Source organism: Echinops telfairi, unplaced genomic scaffold, assembly GCF_000313985.2.
Source record: "Echinops telfairi isolate 266 unplaced genomic scaffold, ASM31398v2 ScPeMD7_5592;HRSCAF=6446, whole genome shotgun sequence".
In the NCBI taxonomy this organism is placed as follows: Eukaryota; Metazoa; Chordata; class Mammalia; order Afrosoricida; family Tenrecidae; genus Echinops; species Echinops telfairi.
Window position 1 is genome coordinate 46,690,593 of NW_022109491.1, and position 20,849 is coordinate 46,711,441.

At 38.3% G+C, this 20,849-nt stretch overlaps 1 protein-coding gene across 1 annotated transcript in view; it reads left to right on the forward strand.

The window, feature by feature from the left end:
- Positions 1-20,849, forward strand: part of CFAP61 (cilia and flagella associated protein 61) — a 399,631-nt gene that overhangs the window by 307,229 nt on the left and 71,553 nt on the right. The window contains exons 24-25 of the mRNA XM_045295176.1: positions 3,272-3,363; positions 19,914-20,119. Coding sequence (XP_045151111.1) covers positions 3,272-3,363; positions 19,914-20,119 — 298 coding nt within the window. The remainder of the gene's footprint in view (positions 1-3,271; positions 3,364-19,913; positions 20,120-20,849) is intronic.

The window sequence follows — 20,849 nt, forward strand, 5'->3', positions numbered from 1 at the left end:
TCTACATATAACCTCCTCCCTGGGGGATGGAAAGCAGAGAAGTGGGTGAAGGGAGACGTTGGTCGGTGTAAGACATGACAAAATAATAAAAATTAATAAATTATCAAGGGTTCATGGGTGAGGGGGAGCAGGGAGGGAGGGAAAAAATGAGGAGCTGATACCAAAGGCTCAAGTAGAAAGCAAATGTTTTGAGAATGATAAGGGAAACAAATGTACAAACGTGCTCGACATGATGTATGTGTGGATTTTGATAAGAGTTGTACAATCCCGCAATAAAATGATTTAATTATTAAAACAAAAGGACAAGAGGAAAGAAGAGAGCACGGTGAATGTCAGAAGAGACTCTGAAGCTTTTTCCTGAGCCCAGAACAGCTACAGCAAATGGAGGACATGGTTAAGTAAAGAGACAATCACAAATACAGCCCAAGAAGTCAGATTAAAATATAACATTGAAAGATACAAAGACCTGGAGTTAGAATACCAAAAAGGAAGACACACACGCAGCATAGGGATCTCAAGGTGAAAGAACTGGGAAAGAATTCAAGCTTCATGTTGTAATATCAAAATATTGTATGAACGATGAACAAAATTAGTTGGAACTGACTCAATAGTACCTAACAACAATGTGTAAACTATTGAATGATGTAGGAAGCATGAAAAGAAGCAAGCAGGAATACACAGAACCTCTGTACCAGAAAACAGGTCTACATTCAGCCATTTCAAGAGATATTATATGTTTAAAAACCAATGGGCCCGTTTTGTCTTCAGCAATCCTGTTGGGAAGGTGAGCATCACAGAATGCCAGATTGTTAGAACAAAGTATTATTGTGTTAAGGGAGTACGTGAGTCGAGGCCCAATGTCCATCTGCAACCTTTATTCTTAACATATAGATATGAGTACATAGTTCTATTCCCCTCTCAGTATATATATCTATATATATTTGCATATGTAGATGCCTATATTTAGACCTCTATAAATGTCTTTTGCCTCCTGGTTCTTTCCTCTATTTCCTTTTTACTTTCCTCTTGTCCCACCATCATGTTCAGCCTTCATTCGGATTTAGTAATTCCTCACTGCTACATTGCCCTTGATTAAGCCCCACTAGGCATCCTACAACCTTCCTTTCATTGATTTCACTTCACTTGTTGTTCCTCCGTCTCTGGGTTGGTCATCCCCACCTTCCTTTCTCCCACCTCCCCTTCTCCCATATTCACCCCCCTCCACCCCTGGAACCATTGGTCCCATTCTTTTCATCCCTGAATTATTTATCCTGCCTATCTTATCTAGATAGACATGCAGATACATTAAGAGGTGCAAAAACTAGGCAAAGCCAAATAAAACAGCAAAGAAGTCAAAATCAGCAAAACTATAACACCAACAGCAAAAAACAAAAACAAAATAACAATAACAAAAAGAAAGGCACTGACAAAAATGAAAAAACCTATAAATAGTTCAAGGTCCTTCACCCCACTATCATGACCTCAATTCTACCTTACAAATCGGTTCAGACCAGAGCATGCACACTGCTACAGATAAGAGCCTGTAACACAGGGAATCCAGGATAGATAAACCCCTCAGGGCCAACAAGGAGAATAGAGATACCAGAAAGATTTGGGGGTGGGGCGGGGGAGAAAAGGGAATCGATAACAAGGATCAACCTAGAACCTTCTCCCAAGGGGATGAATAATGGAAACTGGATGAGGAGCGATGGAGAGCAATGTAAGATATGGAAAAAATAATCTATAACTTATCAAGGGTTCATGAGGGAGGGCAGTGGGGAGGAAGTGAGGGAAAATGGGGAACTGATATCAGGGGCTCAAGTGGGAAGAGAATGCTTTGAAAACGCTGATGGCGGCATATGTGCAAATGTGTTTGACACACTGGATGAACGTATGGATTGTGAAAAGAGATGTAAGAGCCCCTAATAAAAGTATTTAAAAAAAAAAACAATCCAATGGAACTGAAGGGAAAAGTGCAAGCTACTCAAGGCAGTAGCAAAAATTAAAACTCCGGGAATTGAAATGTTCCACCATGTTTTTGAAACACTGGAAGCACTCACTCACCTATGCCAAGAAATTCAACTGCAAAAGATTATATTTGTACCCATTCTAAAGAGAGGTGACCCAACAGAATGCAGAAGTCATCCAATTAATAGCAATATCACTTGAAAGTAAAATTTTGCTGGAAATAATTCAACAATGGTTGTAGCAATACATTGACAGGGACTTGCCAGAGGTTCAGGCCAATTCAGAAGAGAATATGGAATAATGGCTATCATTGCTGTTGTTAAATGGATCTTGGCTGACAGAATGAAATACCGAAAAGATGTCTTCGTGTGTTTATTGACTGTAAAAAGGCCGTCTACTGTTTAGGTCATAACAAACTGTGGGTGGCATCATTGTGAGGATGGTGCAGAACCAGGCAGTGTTTTGTTCTCTTTTACATAGGGTTGCTATGAGTAGGAATCAACTATAAGGCGTAAACAACAACAACAACAACAAAATTGCTATGAGTTTTAATCAATAGCAATGGATAACCCTTAAAGAGATCATCTTAATAGTAAAATTGTATTTCTTCACTTTCGTGGATGGTTAGAGAGATCTTGAAAACTGATTTTTTTTAATATGAAAATTCTATACTAGAAAATGTACATATTTATCAGATAGTTTATTCACTTTGAGGAGGTTTCTGAACCAAAGTCATAGTAGAGTAACGAAGCCTCAGCCAGAGAGACAGAATACCAACACTCTGTCCCTTCTCTTTCTCTACCCATCTAAAAGGCCGCAAAAGGCCGTCAGGTTTCTCACCTGGATGAAACCTCAAAAAAAAAAATGGGTTCTGTGGGAAAAGGAAGAAGAAAAGTGGGTGTTAGGTAATAGAGGTGAATGAGGCGTACAATTCAGAGACAACCTAAAAGACTATTGAGAACTTGATAATGCTTATCAAGCATAAGAATGGAGAACTTTGCTAATTTTTCTTATAAAGCTAAAAAAAAAATCCCTAATAGGGGAATTATATGATATAGGAACACCACTGCAACATTTACTACCTCTAAAAGGCATAATATGGCTTTGGCAGGTACAGGCTAGTGTGCCAGCAGTTATGGGAAATCACATTGGATAAGCTTGGCACATTGGATAAGCTTGGCACATCATTCTGGAGCATCATATGCCAGTGTAACCTTCTCAGTATTATGGTGAAAATAGAAGCTCTGTTACCCATTTCCTTGACAAGTGCTTTCTAATGTGGCTAACCTGTTGTTTCCTCTAGGAGGCATCCTCCCTGGGTCCTACTATTATCTACACCTTGCCAAGCCTGCAATTCCAACTCCCTTGGCAGTACAAATGGCTCAGCCTGATTTTGTAAGTGTTATTCCTAAATTGTATGAAACTTTAACATGTAGTGCTTTGTTTACCAAAAAAAACCCCTTCAAACCAGTTCAGTGTGTTTCAGTGATGGCCAACAAAGCAACATCAGAACAGATGTGGATTTTTAAGTGTGGGTGAACTGGAATGTTCACTAGAATGGGAAAATTTACAAGTCAAAGCCCAGTTAGAAAGTTATCTCCTTTTTAGAAAGCGAAAGCAGCAGCCATGTTAAATAGCAACCAAAGCTCTTGATTGGCTTGGTCTAAAGCAATGTGTACAGATAAAAGAAGGTACCAAAGCCCACTGCTTGAATATGTGTTACTTTCTACAATCCTAGCAATAATTTAATGTCATACATCAGGCTCCCAGAAGGGCTTACTATGCCTCTTCCAAATGTGTTCTTCCAGGCCTTTGACTCACAAATTTTCCTGTTCCAATTATTATTTCAAATCTTAAATCTTGGAATATTTTCTGGTTTCCCTTCATCTGCCATGACAGGGCCACTTCAGGCCAGATTTAAACCCTGGGTGAAGTTTGGTATTCAAAGGCTTTAGTGTAATGGGTTTGTGTATGCATCAGGAATCCACTATGGGCACCAGCTCCCCAAATGACCACTAATGATTCTCCCCTCCTGGAATGCAAGCTTTTGTGTGCCGCTCCTACACTAATAGGGCTGGCCGGTATAGTCAACAGGATGTTGCAGGGAAAATAATGGGACCACCAAGCAAGATCATAAAAATTACAGTTCCCAACTTTCTCCTCCTTGGATCATTTGCTGCCAGGCTCTGAGGTCACTCAAGCAACACTTTGGAGAAATCCTTGTGGTGAGGAATTTAAGACTTCCTGGGAACAGGCATTATCAATTTTCCAGTCATGTGTTTGAACCAACCAGGAAGTGGACCCCTCAGCCCCATCAAGCCTTTATATGATTATGGCCCCAGCTTACACTTTGAGTGTAAACTTATAAGAAACCTTGAGCAAGGACCCTGCATCTAAGCCAATCCCAATTCTTGATGCCCAGAGACTGATTATAAAAGCTCTTGTTGTTTTAAGCCAATAAACTTTAAGGGAATTTGTGATATATCAATGTTGTTGGTTAGGTATCATTGAGTTGGTTCCAACTCATAGCGAACCAATGTTCAATAAAATGAAATCCATTCTACACCATCCTACAATTGTTGTCAAGTTTGAGTCCACCTATGGACCCACTGTGTCCACCTATCTTGCTGAACGTCTTCCGCTTTTTCACTGGCCCTCTGCTTTACCAAGCATGATGTCCTTCTTCAGGAATTGGTCTCCCCTGACCATATACCCAAAGTACCCGAGACAAAGTCTCTTCATTCTTTTCCCCGAGGAGAATTCTGGCTGTGCTTCATCCAAGATAGATTTGTTTGTTCTTTTGTAAGTCCATGGCACTTTCAATATTCTTCAACACCATAAATCAAATGTGTTGATTCTTCTTTGATCTTCCTTATTCAATGTCCAACTTTCACATGCATATGAGGCTATTGAAAATACCCATGGCTTGGGTCAGGCATACCTTAGTCCTCAAAGGACTATCCTTGCTTTTCAACACTTTAAAGAGGTCTTATGCAGTATATTTACCTAATATAATGTGTCCTTTGATCTCTTGATGCTGCCATGAGCATTGATTGTCTGATGAGTTATAGTTACTGTTTAGTCAGTGACCCCAAGATAATTTTTTAGCCAGTGACTCTGGATAATTAAAATACAACCTACTTAAAACAGAATTTTAGTATGTCTCCTTGAAGATAGCATTGACCATGTAGCACATTCTGGCCAGTAAGACATAAATATAAGTTGTTGGGTTGTGGTTCCAGGGAAATTCCTTATAGGAGGCAGATTCAAATAGTACAAGCTTCTTACTCTTATTCTTTAGAATGTTTGAATCCCAGCTCTTCCATTTAGTTCCCATGTGACCTAGAACAAATTATTTAAACCCAAGCTCTAAGCATGATTATTCCTCACTAGCTTTATCTGACTCAGCTATGGAACTCACAAAGTTACCATTTTCACATTGGCTGAAGCAGATTCTTCAAGAACACTGAATAATCTCATAGAGGTGGTAGTTAAACAATGGGCAGCTAACCATAAGGTCAGCAGTTCAAACCTACCAGCAGCTCCTCGGGAGAAAGATATGGCTCTCTACTCCTATAGAGAATTATAGTGTCAGTACCTACAGGGGCATTTTTATCCTGCAAATAGGGTTTCTATGAGTCTGCATAACACAATAGCAATAAGTTTGGTTTGGGGTTGTGGCTCTATGAAACAACAAAAAGGGGTGTTTTAAATAATGTTAGGATACTAAATGTTAGCATGGAGACACAGGAGAGACAAGATGAGAGACTTAAGGATGAGAAACAGGTTTATTGGAGGAAGCTTGAGAGGGCCCTCTGACCTGAGTCAAAAGGCCCTCCCTGTACAGACTAGCAGGGTTTTATGGTTCTAATCAAGGGGGTAGTCTTCTGGTACATTGTAGTCAGGGTATTGTAGTTTGGGCTAATTCTTGGTTAGGGTCATCTGCAGGCAAGAGAGAGATTATTGAACAAGATGTTTCTTCAGGTGGGTGTTTGTATGGTTTGCACAAGAAGATTTTGGGGTGTGGCTTGCACTCGGAGGCATTATCCCTCGAATAATAAGAGTTTAAATTAAAATGCAATTTAAATAGATTTTTTGGCTGGTTGAATAGGCTGCAGAATATCTAAACTGATTTTGTTACATTTAATTATTTGATGGTAGGGAGGGGGAGTAAGATTATTCCATGGAAATCTTTGAGTTTGAAATTAATTTGATTATGTAAGATTATTGCCAAAATATTCAGGCAGTTGATCAAGAATAGATGATATGAAACAATATTTAATTAGAAAAAACTAAATTACTATTTAAAAATAAATTTATTAAATGTTTAAGTAAGAATACACTTAAATAATTCATGATCTGTTTGATAGGTAACCTAACAAAAGGAAGAAAGGAGACCCCAATAGTCTACATAATAAACTAATTTACAGATTCCAGTCCACATGCTTTGTTGGCTTATATGCCATGGAATAAAGAAATTTGTCACAACAAATTCTGCCTTGGATACCATAAAATTAAAATTGTATGTTAATCATAAGGACAGAGAACTTGACTGACTGAATATCAAGTATGATTAATTCTAATCTTTGTCAAAATCATAAAGTAACTTACAAGGGGTGGGGAACAAAGCAAAATCCAGACCCAATTACCCTATCAAAATAGAAAATTCAAGGTCCAAATTTCCTAATAATGTCCTTAGAAGCTTAAAATAAAAAAGATGCTACACACCCCTGTTGTTGAGCAACATCAAAGAGTCTGTTTAAAGTAAAAGTGGCAGAGGTTTATTAATGGATAGAAAGTAACCAGAATGGGAAAACATCCAAACTCAGAGTGAAAATGGCTGCTCTAACAAATAATAAGAAAAAACATTTTTGTACAGTTGGAGCAGGAACTGAAAGATACAAGATCATAATTGTCTGAAGACAATCAAGGGGTTGAAAGTGTGGGTTTAGCAGGAATAGGTGGATAACATATACATTTATATGGGATTACATGGTCAACTGCATGGTACACAATTGCGAGTGGATGTGTTCTTCAGCTTATTGCAGGGTGGTCACAGGACAATGGCAAAGTGGGTTTGTTCCAGAAATTTGCTATAAAAATTGTTCACTTAATCATGGAACAATTGTAAAGATTTACCAATAAAGCTACACATCAAGACCCATTGTATGTAAGTTATGACATCTTGCATCTGTTTGGCCATACTGGAAAGATTCTCTGTAAATCAATTGTGATCCTGCACCTGCCAGACCTCACATAAAAGGAATGTCTCCTTCTCAGTTTAGGGTTAGGTTACCATCCAGGTTAGGTCAGCATCAGGGTTAGAGGAACTGCTGTTAGAAAAAGAGAACTTTAAATTTCAATGTGGATCCTAGATTCATGTCAAGATTTTAATATAGAGTTAGGACTCCGCTTTCAGGCTGATCTGTTCATAGATATAAGTGCCTCTGGTTTCTAAAATCTCATACACCCCACAGAATTGGAACATGTGTAAAATGGTCATCATCCTCCTGATGGAATGGCAGGACTCATAGCTGCCTTACGTCATCATTGAGTGAAGTGTTTTTTTGTAAGGATTGGACTACATTGTTAGCAACTGGAATTTCCTGATCTGTCAGCAATGCTGAATATGAAGACTTGGGAATGTAGATAGGTCTACCCTGTCCTACAAAGTGAATCACTAATTTCACTGCCATCAAGTTGATTCTGACACCTATCAACACTATAGGGTGAGTAGAATTGCCCTTAGGGGTCACTTGGTAAACAGGTTTCAGCAGTGCTTCCAGACTAAGAACAGACACGGAAGAAGGAACAAGCTGTCCACTTCTAAGATGTTGGCCACTGAAACCCTTAGGAATTGCAGTAGACCATTGTCAGATATAGTGCTGGAAGATGAGCCTCTCAAGTTAAAAGACACTAAAAAAGGACTGGAGCCAACCTAAATAATGTGAATGGAATAATACTTTCAGACATTCCCCAGCTGCAACAGAATGATTCAAAGTGGGAACAGCTGGAAACAGCCATTAATAATCAGAACATGGAATGTACTAAGTTGGAAAATTATAAGTTGTCAAAAATTAAATGGAGAGTTGTGGGGGGGTAGTAAAAGGGAGACAATGATGTCAAGAAAAAGAATGTTTGGAAACTAGCAGTGTACAAGTCTATGTGGTGTGATTGAAATATGCGATGATATTGTATATTATTAAATTCCGACTAATAAAAATTTAAACAGAACACATAGGAATTGGTGAGTTGAAATGGACTGGGATTGGCCAATTTGAGGGGACACTCATCTGCTTTACTGTGCCTTAAATGACAAGTCCCAGGGGAGTGGCGTCATAGTCATTTTCCAAAAGATCATTTCAAGATCTGTCTTTGATAGGATAATCACTGTACAAATACAAGAAATCCAGTTAACACAGCTATTACTTAAATTGACATACCATCCGTGAATCATAGTGATGAAAATTGAAGAATTCTACAAGTTTTTTCAGCCTGAAACTGATCAAATTGGCATTCAAGATGCATTTGCATTCAAGATGCATTATTGGGAATTAGAATGTGAAGCCTGGGAACAAAGAGGAAGAAACAGTTGTTATAAAATATGGTTTGATTATAGAAGCAACACTGTAGATAACATAATAGAATTTTTCAAGACCAAAAACTTTAATTGCAAAGACATTTTTGTGATTATACACGTGATAAATTGTGATTATAGACGTGATAAATTATATACAAGATAAATAGTGATTATACACATGAACATCACCAGATGGTATATACTCTGGAGTCAGATTGACTACACCTGTGGGAAGAGATAAGGGAGAAGCTAAATAGTATCAGCCCAAACAAGGCCAGTGGCCAACTTTGAACGAGACCACCAATTGCTCATATTTAGGTTAAAGTTGAAGAAAATTAAAACAAATCTGCAAGAGACAAAGTAAGACCTTGACTATATCCCACCTGGATTTCAAAAACATCTCAAGAACAGATTTCACTCATTGAACTATAATGACAGAAGACTAGCGGAGTTGTGGGATGACACCAAGAACACCAGACAGGAAGAAAGTATGAAAATACATAAAGAAACAACAAATGGATTTCAGCAGAGACTGAACTTTGCTCTTGATCATAGAGCAGCTAAACTGAAAGGAAAAAAATAATGATGTAAAAGAGCCTAAGAAGAAATTTTAAAAGACAGCTCAAGGAGGCAAAGTTGAGTATTACAATGAACTGTGCAAAGACATGGAGGTAAAAAGCAAAAAAAGGGGAGAAGACCTTCGGCAAACCTCAAGCTGAAAGAATTGAGAAAATTTCAAGCTTTAAGTTGCAAGGTTGAAGGATGCTATAAGCAAAATATTGAACAATGCAGGAATCATCCAAGAAGAAGGAAGGAATACATAGAGCGTTAATGCTCCATAAATAATTGGTTGCCATTCCACCGTTTCAAGAGGAGCCATATAATCAAGAACTAATGATATTGAAGGAAGAAGTGGAAGCTGCACTAAGAGTGTTAATGAAATACAAGGCTCAGAGAACTGAGAAAATAGCAATTGAGATGTTTCAACAAGGTGATGAAACACTGATGAAGCACTCAACCGTCTATACCAAGAAATTGGGAAGACAGTTATCTGGTCAACCGGCCGGAAGTGATCAATATTTGTTCCCATTCCAAAGAAATATGACCCAACAAAGTGCAGCAATTATCAAAAAAATATCATGAATATCTCACGGAAGTAAAATTTTACTGACTATGCCAGAAATACAAGGCAAATTCATTACTGATGTCAGATAGATCGTGGCTCAAAGCAGAGAATACCAGAATTTTATTTGTGTTTTATTGACTATACCAAGGCATTTGACTATATGGATCATAAAACACTATGGGTAAAATTTAGAAGAGAGATAATTCCAGGACATTCATAGACCAAGAGGTAGTTGTTCAAAAAGATAAATATTACACAGTTTAAAATCAGTGAAGGTGTGCATTGGGGTTGTATCTTTTCATCATATTTATTCCATCTGTAGACTGAACAAATCATCTGAGAAGATAGTCTGTATGAAGAAGAACAAAGCATTATATTGGAGGAAACCTTATATGCAGACAGCACAACCTTGCCTGCTGAATGTAAGGAAAACTTGAAGCACTTGCTGATGAAAATTAAAGACTGTAGGTAACCTTTAGTAAGGATTAGAATGTAAAGAAAACAGGAAGAAAGAGAAAAATCTCACATGTGGACTGATATACCACATCATGATAAATGGAGAAAAGATTGAAGCTGTCAAGAATTTCATTTAACTCGGACCCCAGACAACACTCATGGAAGCAGCAGTCAAAAGATCAAGCTGTATTGCATTGTATAAATCTTCTGCACCAGTCCTCTTTAAAGTGTTGAAGAGCAAGGAGGTCACATTGAGGACTAAGGTGCACTCCTCGTGTGCATGTGTAAATTGGGCAATGAATAAAGGAAGACCAAAGAACTTGTGTATTTAAATCATGGTGTTGGTGAAGAATATTAAAAATTGTATACATCGCCAAAAGAACAAACAAATCTGTCTTAGGATAACTACTACAAGAATACTCCTTAGAATGGAAGATGGCTAGATTTCATCTCACGTACTTTAAGCATGCTATCAGAAGAGACCAGTCCCTAGAAAACAACATTATGCTTTGTAGACAGTCAACATAAACAAATACCTCAATGAGATGGATCTTAAACATAACAACAATTATGAGGATGGCTCAGGACCAGGCAATTTTTCCTTCTGTTGTGCATAGGGTCATTGTGTGTTGGAAATGGCTTAATAGCACACAGCAAAAACAGGGTTGCTGACCCACGGAATTAGGCCTTAGCATCTTTGGACTATGCTTTTTGAGCATTTGTTGGCTTGCCCTAGGAAAGCTTTGTAGCATTGCCTGAGTAAAGCAGAGGCCATGGGTTGTGTGACTGAGATGACAAAGACCAGAAAGAGGAGTTCTTGTGGACACTATTGTAAAGAGGCTGTCCTGTCCCAATTATTGTTGCCTGAACATCTGTAGCCTGTTAGCTTCTTTAATAGAGTCCATATTGTCTGTGAGTTCTGAGTGGCCAATGCAAACCCAGGTGAAAAAATAAAAAGAGTACTGTAGGAGATACAATAGATGTAAAAATCGGTAAGATGAAAAACCAGCAGCCCAAGAGCCAACATCATACTCAGTGGGGAAAAACTAGATACATGTTCCCTGAAAATGGGGACCCAATAAGGATGCCCGTTTTCACTACTCTTATTCAACATCATATTGGAAGGCGTAGCCAGAACCATCAGACAAAAAAATAAATCAAGAGACTACAAATAGACAAAGAAGTGAAAATTTCACTATTTGAAGACAACATGATCCTAAGGAGAGAGAATCCGAGAGACTCTACAAAAAGCCTGCTGCAAACAATTGAAAAAGTTATCAGAGTAACAGGATACAAGATTAACAAGCAGAAATTAATTGAATTCCTGTATACCAGCAAAGAGAGCTATGAAAAAGGTATGAAGGGAAATAATACCATTCACAATAACCACCAAAAAAGATTATGCTTAGGAATAAATCTAATCAAAGAAATAAAATACCTGTACAAAGAAAACTATAGAACAGTATTGCAAGAAACAAAAAAAGAGAGACTTAAATAAATGGAAGAATATCCTCTGTTCATGGATAGGCAGACTTAAAATTGTGAAAATGTCAATACAGTACTACCTAAAGCAATCTACAGATAAAATGCACTTTCAATTCAAATCCAAAATACGTTCTTTAAAGACATGGCAAAACTAACCACCAACTTTATATGGAGGGGCATGAAACCCAGAATAAGCAAAGAACTTCTTAAAATGAAGAACCAGGTAGAACCACCTGACCTAAAAACTACAACATATCCAGGCTGTAGTAAACTATATACTACATATCCAGGCTGTAGTAAAAACAGCCTGGTCCTGGTACAATGATAGATACATAGACCAATGGAACAAAACGGAATGGAAATCCAGAAGTAAATACATCCATCTACAGACAGTTTATCTTTTTTTTATTTTAATTAATCATTTTAGTGGGGCTCTTAAAGCTTTTTTTTTTTTGCTTTTGCAGCTCTTATAACAATCCATACACCCATTGTATCAAGCACTTTTTTACATATGTTGCCATCATCCTTTGCAAAACATATTCTACTCGAGCCCTTTGTATCAGCTCCTCACTTTTCCCCCTCCCTCCCCCATCCTCCCACTCTCATGAACACTTGATAAATTATAAAATATTATTATTTCCATATCTTACACCATCCTGTCTCCCTTCACCCATGGTTCTGTTGTTTATCACCCTGGGTGGAGGGAAGGGTTGTTATACATTAATCATTGCAGTCAGTTCCCCCTTTTTCTCCCAACTTTCCCCATACCTTCGTGGTATCCATGCTATTGCTACTCCCATTATTCTTCCTGAGGGGTTTACCTGTCCTGGATTCTGTGTGTCAGGAGCTCTTATCTGTACCAGTGTGCATGCTCTGGTCTAGCCAGATTTGTAAGGGAGAACTGAGGTGATGGTATTGGGGGAGGGGGTGCATTAAAGAACTAGAGGAATGTTGTATGTTTCATCAGTGCTATACTGCACCCTGAATAGCTCGTCCCTTCCTTGTGACCCTTCTGTGAGGGGATGTCCAATTGTCTACAGATGGGCTTTGGGTCGCTACTCTGCCCCCGCCCGCCTAATTCGCATAGATATGGTTATTTGTTTGGGGTCTTCTGATGCCTGATACCTGATCCTGTAGACACCTTGTGATCACACAGGCTGGTATGCTCTTCCATGTGGGCTTTGTTGCTTCCCAGCTAGATGGAAACTTGTTTATCTTCAAGCCTTTAAGATCCCAGATGCCATATTTTTAATAGCCAGGCACCATCAGCTTTCTTCACCACATTTGCTATGCACCCATTTTGTCTTCAGCAATTGTCAGGAAGGTGAGCATCTCAGAATACCAGGTTATTAGAACAAAGTGTTCTTGCATTGAAGGAGTACTTGAGTAGAGGCCCAATGTCCCAGACAGCTCATCTTTGACAAAAGACCCCAAACTATCAAATGGAATAAAGATAATCTCGTTACAAATGTTATTAGATAAATAGTATTTCCATATGCAGAAGAATGAAGCAGGACCCATATCTCTCCCCGTGCACAAAAATGAACTCAAGATGGATTAAAGACCTATATGTATCCCCCACGGCTATCTATTTCATCACCGAGAAACTTGAAACAAATCTAAGGAACCAATTGCAGAGCATGCATAGACTACTAAGTATAATAAACCGAGTACAGTGGAAGACAAAATAGATGAGTTTCACCTACTAAAAATAAATCACTTATGTACATAAAAGAGTAAAATGAGACCCCACAAACTGGGGAAAAGTTGTTTACCAATGACACAATAAACAAGGGTCTAATTGTCAAAATCTATCAAACTCTACACTCATTCAGAGAATTACCAATTAAATGATCCCATTAAAAGTGGGCAAAAGTAAAAAATAGTTCACAAAAAAATGCTACTCAAGTGTAAACAATGATCAATCATTTAAGAGTTTAATCTATACAAATCAATAACTTATGGATTGTAGTTCAGAAATGGTCTGCACTTCTAACAAACACATGAAAAAATGCTCATGATCACTAGTCATCAGGGAGATGCAAATTAAAACTATAGTGAGATACCACCTAACACTCATAATGATAGCCATGCCCTCCTCCTCACCAAAAAAACCCCAGGAAACAGCAAATGCTATAGAGGATATGGAGAAACTGGAACTCACATACACTGTTGATGGACTTGTAAACAGATGCAACCACTCTGGAAAGTTACATGGTGTTACCTAAAGCAAACAGGAGTAGAAATTGGATATCATCCAGCAATACCACGATTGGGCATATACCCCAAAGAAACAAAAGTCAGGACACAAAAGGATCCAGGTTGTCCCATGTTAAATGCAGCACAATTCACAATAGCAAGACACCAGAAACAGCCCAATTGACCAGCAATAGAATAATGGCTAAAGAAACTATGGTACATACATATAATGAAATTCTAAGAATCCCTAAAAAACAATGATGAAAGCATGCAACACCTCATGACATAGAAAGACCTGGAAATCATTATGCTTCAATTATGATGGAAGTTATTGTATGAGTCCACTACTATAAGGAAAAACAGCAAGAGGTAGGCAGGCTTCTATTCTCAGGCCAAGTGAACTTCTAATCCAAACTGAAGAGTACCAAACAGAAGGGCAGAGGGCCTGCCTAGTGTCCATGAACCATGTATCACCACTACCCCATATATGCACATTTTAAGAGTCATCTCAATAGAGGAGACCTCATCTCAGCTGGGGTCACTCCTTTAAGAAGAGGGTAAAAAAGATCATTTGCTGCATTACAGCATTGGGATTAGGTTCCATGTTGCTCCAAATACAGGAATGATATAGGAACCTTCCTGGGCAACCAAATCAAGATGTGGGAAGGGGAGCGTCTACTTCGGGAGGAGGCATTTACATTCTGTTGGTGGGTAAATGGGGAGGAGCAACTTCCCATTGGGAAGGAACTCTCAACAAGTATTATATAGAACCAAGGGCAGAATAAGCCCGAGCTATGCTCCTGGTTAGAGAGCCTTGGTGACCCAGGTCATGTGCTGTGAACTACGATGACCTTAGACTTTGTACTTTGGGGAACACGGCTTCCTTCATAGGCCACAGGGTTGTCTTGGTTAGGATCCCTTGCTTTGAGGGTTCCCAATGAATGGTATTCCATATTTACTATTTTAATCTTCTCTGTGCTTTACTATGCCATGTATTAGTCTTCTAGGCAAGGTTCTGCCTTTGTGAATGAATGTTACTGGAAATTTCCCCATATCATCAACCCCCACCGTCAATGTAAACCATGCTTAATCATTTATGAGTATATCTGGGCAAATCAATAACTTATGGATTGCAGTTTGGAGCCAGTCTGCACTTGTATAACTTCCTTTTCTCAACAGTATGCTAAATTCTATATCATTGGATAAAATAATGACAATATCATTAGAATTACCTTATGCCTCAAGGGGATGTTTATAATGTTCTTTATCATAAAACAATAGAGACCTCTAACGTGAACCAGAGACATACATAAACCATAGGTAAGTGCTTGGATTTGGGGCTAGTACTTAATTCTAGCCCAGATCCAAGAACAACTAGTTCTTATGACATGGCCCTGCTCAATGCTCACTCTCAGGAAGAGATCACTGAAGGTACGGGTGCTACAGCAAAGGGTGTTGAAGAAACCAAATGGTGCTCAGCTATCAGAAAGAATAGCATCTTGGATCTTAAAGTCTTGTCTTTAAACAAGCAACTATCTAAACGAGATGTCACCTAAGCCCACATGTTAGAAGCACACCAGCCTGTGTGATCCAGGGATTATGTATAACAAATTCTAAATCTGAAGGAAGTTGAATTATGAAGATTCAATTAGCAGAAGGTTATGGATTACATTGGGAGCCCAGAATCCACTTTCAGGGTGTGTGCATGACTTAAGCCTCTACTGGATATCCCTCATAGTCATGGGATGTGAATAACCTAGCTATCAGACAGAGTATAGTAAACTTAATTATGGAAAATGTAATTAGGTTAAAATGTAATACCTGAAAGTTTGATATTCCTTTTGACCCATTTAAAATTTGTTCTAGTTTTTAATATTTCCTGCTTTTTTTCAATTAAGGTTTTCCCCCTCTGGTTTATTTTTATAGTGTTGGTTTTTTCTTTATATATATTTGCTGCGGGTTTTTTTTTTTGCGGGAGGCGGGTGTTATTGGTATGTTTTCAAATATATAAAATCCAGGATAGACAGATCTATAGAGACAGTAACCAGTGTAATGGCTTATAGGGAGTAAGGGGATGATGGGATGTTGGAGGAAAATGAAGCATAATGAATCAAGAAGGAAGAAAATGTTCTAGAACTGACTGTAGTTATGGTCATACAACTCTTTTTAATATGACTGAAATATGAAAGTGTATGATATATGAATTATATCTCAATAAATATATTTTAAAGGATCATAGTTAACTGGAGAAAGTTTTGTTGTGTATATTTTTGCCATGATTAAGTCATAATTTACATGAATAACAATAAGTACAAATAAGAAAGTTTTAAAATTGATTGTAGCAATGATTTTACAACTCTTCTTGATATGATCGAAATATTTATTGAATTGTATGATATGTGGATGAAGTGTTAATAAAACTGTTAAAAAATAAAAATAGTTGAGGGTTGTGAATAGCCTTGTGATCAGACAGAGAGCATTGTAAAGTCAATTATGAGAGACGTAGTTACTCTACAATGCAATATCTTAGAATTTGATCTCTCTTTTGACCCATTTTAAAGTTGTCTCAGTTAAAAGACAGTGGGGCAGTGGGGAGGGTGGAATGTGGATTAAGCTTCTAATGAACCCCCTCTGACCACAGACCAGGGATATTAATAACCTGGCTATCTTACAGAATGCTTTGGAGAGTATTATTGCAGATGCGGTTAGGTTAAAATTTAAGACCTTATCATTTGATCTCCCTTTTGAGTCATTTTAATTTGTTCTAGTCATTAATATTTTCAGCTTACTTTTTGATGGAAGTAATTATCTGTTTTACTTATAAAATCCAGAGTAAGTAAATCTATAGAGACAGTAAATTGACTAATGTTTATTGGGGGTATGAGAGGGAGGTTGGGAGAAAATGAGGAGCTAAGCATGATGAGTACAAGAATGAAAAAAATATAAGATTGATTGTGGTGATGATTATTCAATTGTTCTTGATGTGATTAGCTATTGAATTGTATGGTATGTGAATTGTATGCCAATAAGACTATTTTTAAGAAAGAAGTAAAAGGACAAGATGGTAGGAATATTGGAGAGTAGAGCATGTCTGACCTCAGCAGCATATGAATCAGCCTTGGGTAATGTGAAATGAGGGTTCAGGTGACATGGCACAAATGCCGGGTTTTTTTACATTCACCAATCATTATTTTGTACATTTAATGCCATTATGGAAGACAGGGTTGTTTTGTTATATAATGTCCTTTCTGTACTCTGTATCTGACTCTATGAATGATGAGCCTTTGAAATGCTATCACCAACCTGGAAAGTAACCTGCGTTGGTCCTCACCCCACCCCCAAATACTCAGGTTCTCATACTTGGGGTTGGCCCAACATTTACTTGCCCAACAAAACTTGAATTTTGTACACCTTGTGATGGGGTAATCCTGCTCAGGGAGTTTTTGCCATTTAATAACCAAACACTCACTTATTGCCTTAACTTATTTAAAAAATTTAGCTGACTTATATGTACCTCTTCCAATGAAAATCCTGAGGTACGTTCCAGGATTTAGTAAATATTTGGAGTCAATATAGTTCAAGTTGCTTTGGATTTCTAAACATTCAAATGAAGAGTAAAAGCTTTAGTCTGTGTGTATTCAAGATAGGTTTGCTCAGTGAGCTTAATTCAGTCCATGGACCTATTTTGTTGTGTTTCTTGTTGTTTTAGGTGGGGTGTTTTGCTTTTTAGAAAAGTTTTCATGGTGAATTTGGTGAAGGTTTACAGAGCATATCATGAGGTTTACGTTCAACAAGTAATATATATTTTGTTTCAACTCATCCATTGCGTCCCTTCAGTGAATTATAACATTTCGCTTTCACCGTGTTTCTGTTTCCATTCCTCCATCTTCCCTAACGCTTCCGTTTTTTTCACTGGTTAGTGCTGCTTTTCTGTATTAAATGGTTAACTATTCTACCACAGAGGTGAGTCCAATTCCAGACCTGAAGGCTGACTGAGAGCCATAGTCTTGGGGGTTTCACCAGTGCATCTGAATACACTGTAAGACCAGTAAGTCTGGTCTCTTTTATGATTTTGAGTTTTAGTCAGTATTTTACTTCCACTCTATCCAGGACCTTCAATGTGATTCTTTCCGGAGTAGTTGGAAGAGGTAGTTGGGCACCACTGAATTCTGCTCTCAGGACTGTGGAATCCAAAGATTTTAAGTGAAGGTGCAAACAACAGCAGTAACACCTATGCCAGTGCCTTGAGGCTGACCAGCTTGATTCCCTGAAACTGTGAGGCGCATGTCTCTGCTTGGTGATGGCCAACAAGGCCTAGAGCTGAACAAAAATGGAGATGAGAATTATGGCAGCATCTTTCCAGTTTTAGCCAAAGTTTCTATGGTGCATGAACTAGAATTCTATATCCTTGACAAATTACAACCTGGAATGTGGCCTGCAGAATATTGATGAGCATTTCCGATAGAACTGACCTTATGTCTGGAAAGAGACTTCACCAAATAACCTAGCATCCCAAGTCCAACAACTAAGAAATCACTTTTTATGGGTTTCTACTATTTAAATGATCTTTAAAATAACAGATTATTTCTAATCACTTTTGACTGGAAATATTGCTCAAAAAGATACTGAGACATACACAGAAAATTAACAATCTTTAAAATACCTCACAGAAGAAATACACCCAAGGTGTTTATTAGCTGTATGAGGTGTCTATCTATAACCAGTTAACTAATTTAGAAGCATAGAACAGCACAACCACAGTTTAAAATATCCTGAGAAAAGAAGTAGGAGGCAAAGGACATTTCTAGAGGTCTAAATACAGGTATGTACATATGTAAATGTACTTACATATAATGATAGGGAAATAGATCTATATACTTATATTTATATGTTAAGTATTAAGGTAGCAGATGGACATTGGGCCTCGACTCAAGTACTCCCTCAATACAAGAACATTTTGTTCTAATAATTCAGTATTCTGTGATGTTCACCTTCCCGACAAGATCTCTGAAGACAAAATGGGTGCATAAGCAAATGTGGTGAAGAAAGCTGATGTTGCCTGGCTACCAAAAGATATAGCATCTTGGGTCTTAAAGGCTTGAAGATAAACAAGCAACCATCTAGCTGAGAAGCAACAAAGCCCACAAAGAAGAAGCACACCAGACTGTGTGATCATGAGGTGTCAATGGGATCAGGTATCAGGCATCCAAGACTCAGAACAACAATCATATCAATGTGAATGAGGGGGAGTGCGGAGTGGAGACCCAAAGGCCATCTGTAGACAATTGGACATCCCTTTACAGAAGGATCACAAGGAAGAGACGAACCAGTCAGGGTGCAGTAGAGCACCGATGAAACACACAACTTTCCTCTAGTTCTTTAATGCTTTCTTACGCCCCAGTATCATGACCTCAATTCTACCTTATTAACCTGACTACACCAGAACATGTACACTGCTACAGATGAGAGCCCACAACACAGGGAATTCAGGACAGATAATCCCCTCAGGACCAATTATGAGAATAGAGACACCAGGAGGGTAGGGAGAAGGTGTGGGGATAAAGGGGGAATCGATCACAAGAATTGATATATAACCCCCTCCCAGGGGAATGAACAACAGAAAAGTGGGTGAAGGGAGACAGAGGAAAATGTAAGATGTTAAAATAATAATCTATAATTTACCAAGGGTTCATGAGGGAGGGAGGGTGAAAAGTGAGGGTGAAAAATTTACCAAGGATTCATGAGGGATGGAGGGGGAAGTGAGCAGATATTAAGGGCTCACGTAGAAAGAAAATGCTTTGAAAATGATGATGGCAACATATGTACAAATGCTTGACACTGGATGAATGTATGGATTGTGATAAGACCTGTAAGAGCCCCCAAAAATGTATTAAATATATATATCCTGAAAAACATTTAATCATGTTCTGAAACACTGTTATCTTCTATTGTGTCCAGTCAATATGCATTACTGTTCTTTATAAGTGATGATTTATATAAACTGTTAGGTTTGAAAAACAAATTGCTATGGTATAGTTATCAAATTTCAGAGATGTTTCTAATGTTGTTTTTCTGATTCTTATTTCTCCTTTCCACCAGGGTTCAGAAATAGTTACAGGTAATGCAAAACTTGGCAATTACTTCAGAATTCATATTAATAAGTATAAAATGGTTGAAACAATCACGTGCCTTTCTAAGGAACCTTTCCCTGCCTCCAACTACATCCGCTTGTTTGGCCAGCATGAACAAGTCCTCAACAACCTTTGTGCTCGATACGAAAACAAAATGATCACAGACCTCTACGAGTAAGTAGATGTTACGTTTTAAAAAGGGGAACTGTAAATAGATATATGGTCTTAAATATATACATTTATATAATGTAGTGTCATTTTCCATGTGTCTGCCCGTTTGTCATACTGTGGTGGCTTCTGTGCTGCTGTGAAGCTGGAAGCTCTATCACTGGTATCAAGTACCAGCAGGGTGAACTAGTTTCTGCAGCACTTCCAGGTTAAGAGCAGACGATAAAGAAGGACTAGGCCACTGAAAACCTTACAGATAGTCGTGAAACATTATCAGTTACTAAAAACCTCATGAATAGCACCAGAATATTTTCACAGATAATACCAAATGATGAGCGTTTCCGGTCGAAGACACTCACAATAGGACTGAACTGAAGGGAAAGTCATAATGACGTGAATGGAGTAAAGCCTTTGAGAGTAAAGCTTACTGCACCCTGCTTGACTCATCCCTTCCCTGTGCCCCCTCTGTAGGGGGGATTGTTCCATTGTCTACAGATGGGCTTTGGATGTCTGCTCCACCCCCACCCCCCCCAATCTCTATGTGCCTTCTGATGCCTATTACCTGGTCCTGATGACTCCTCATGATCGCACCTGCGGTATGCTTCTTCAATGTGAGCTTGTTGCTTCTCTGCTGAATGGCAGCCTGTGTAACTTCAAGCCTTAAAGATCCCAGACATTATATCTTTTAATAGCCAGGCACCATCGCCTTCTTCACCACATTTGCTTATGCACCTGT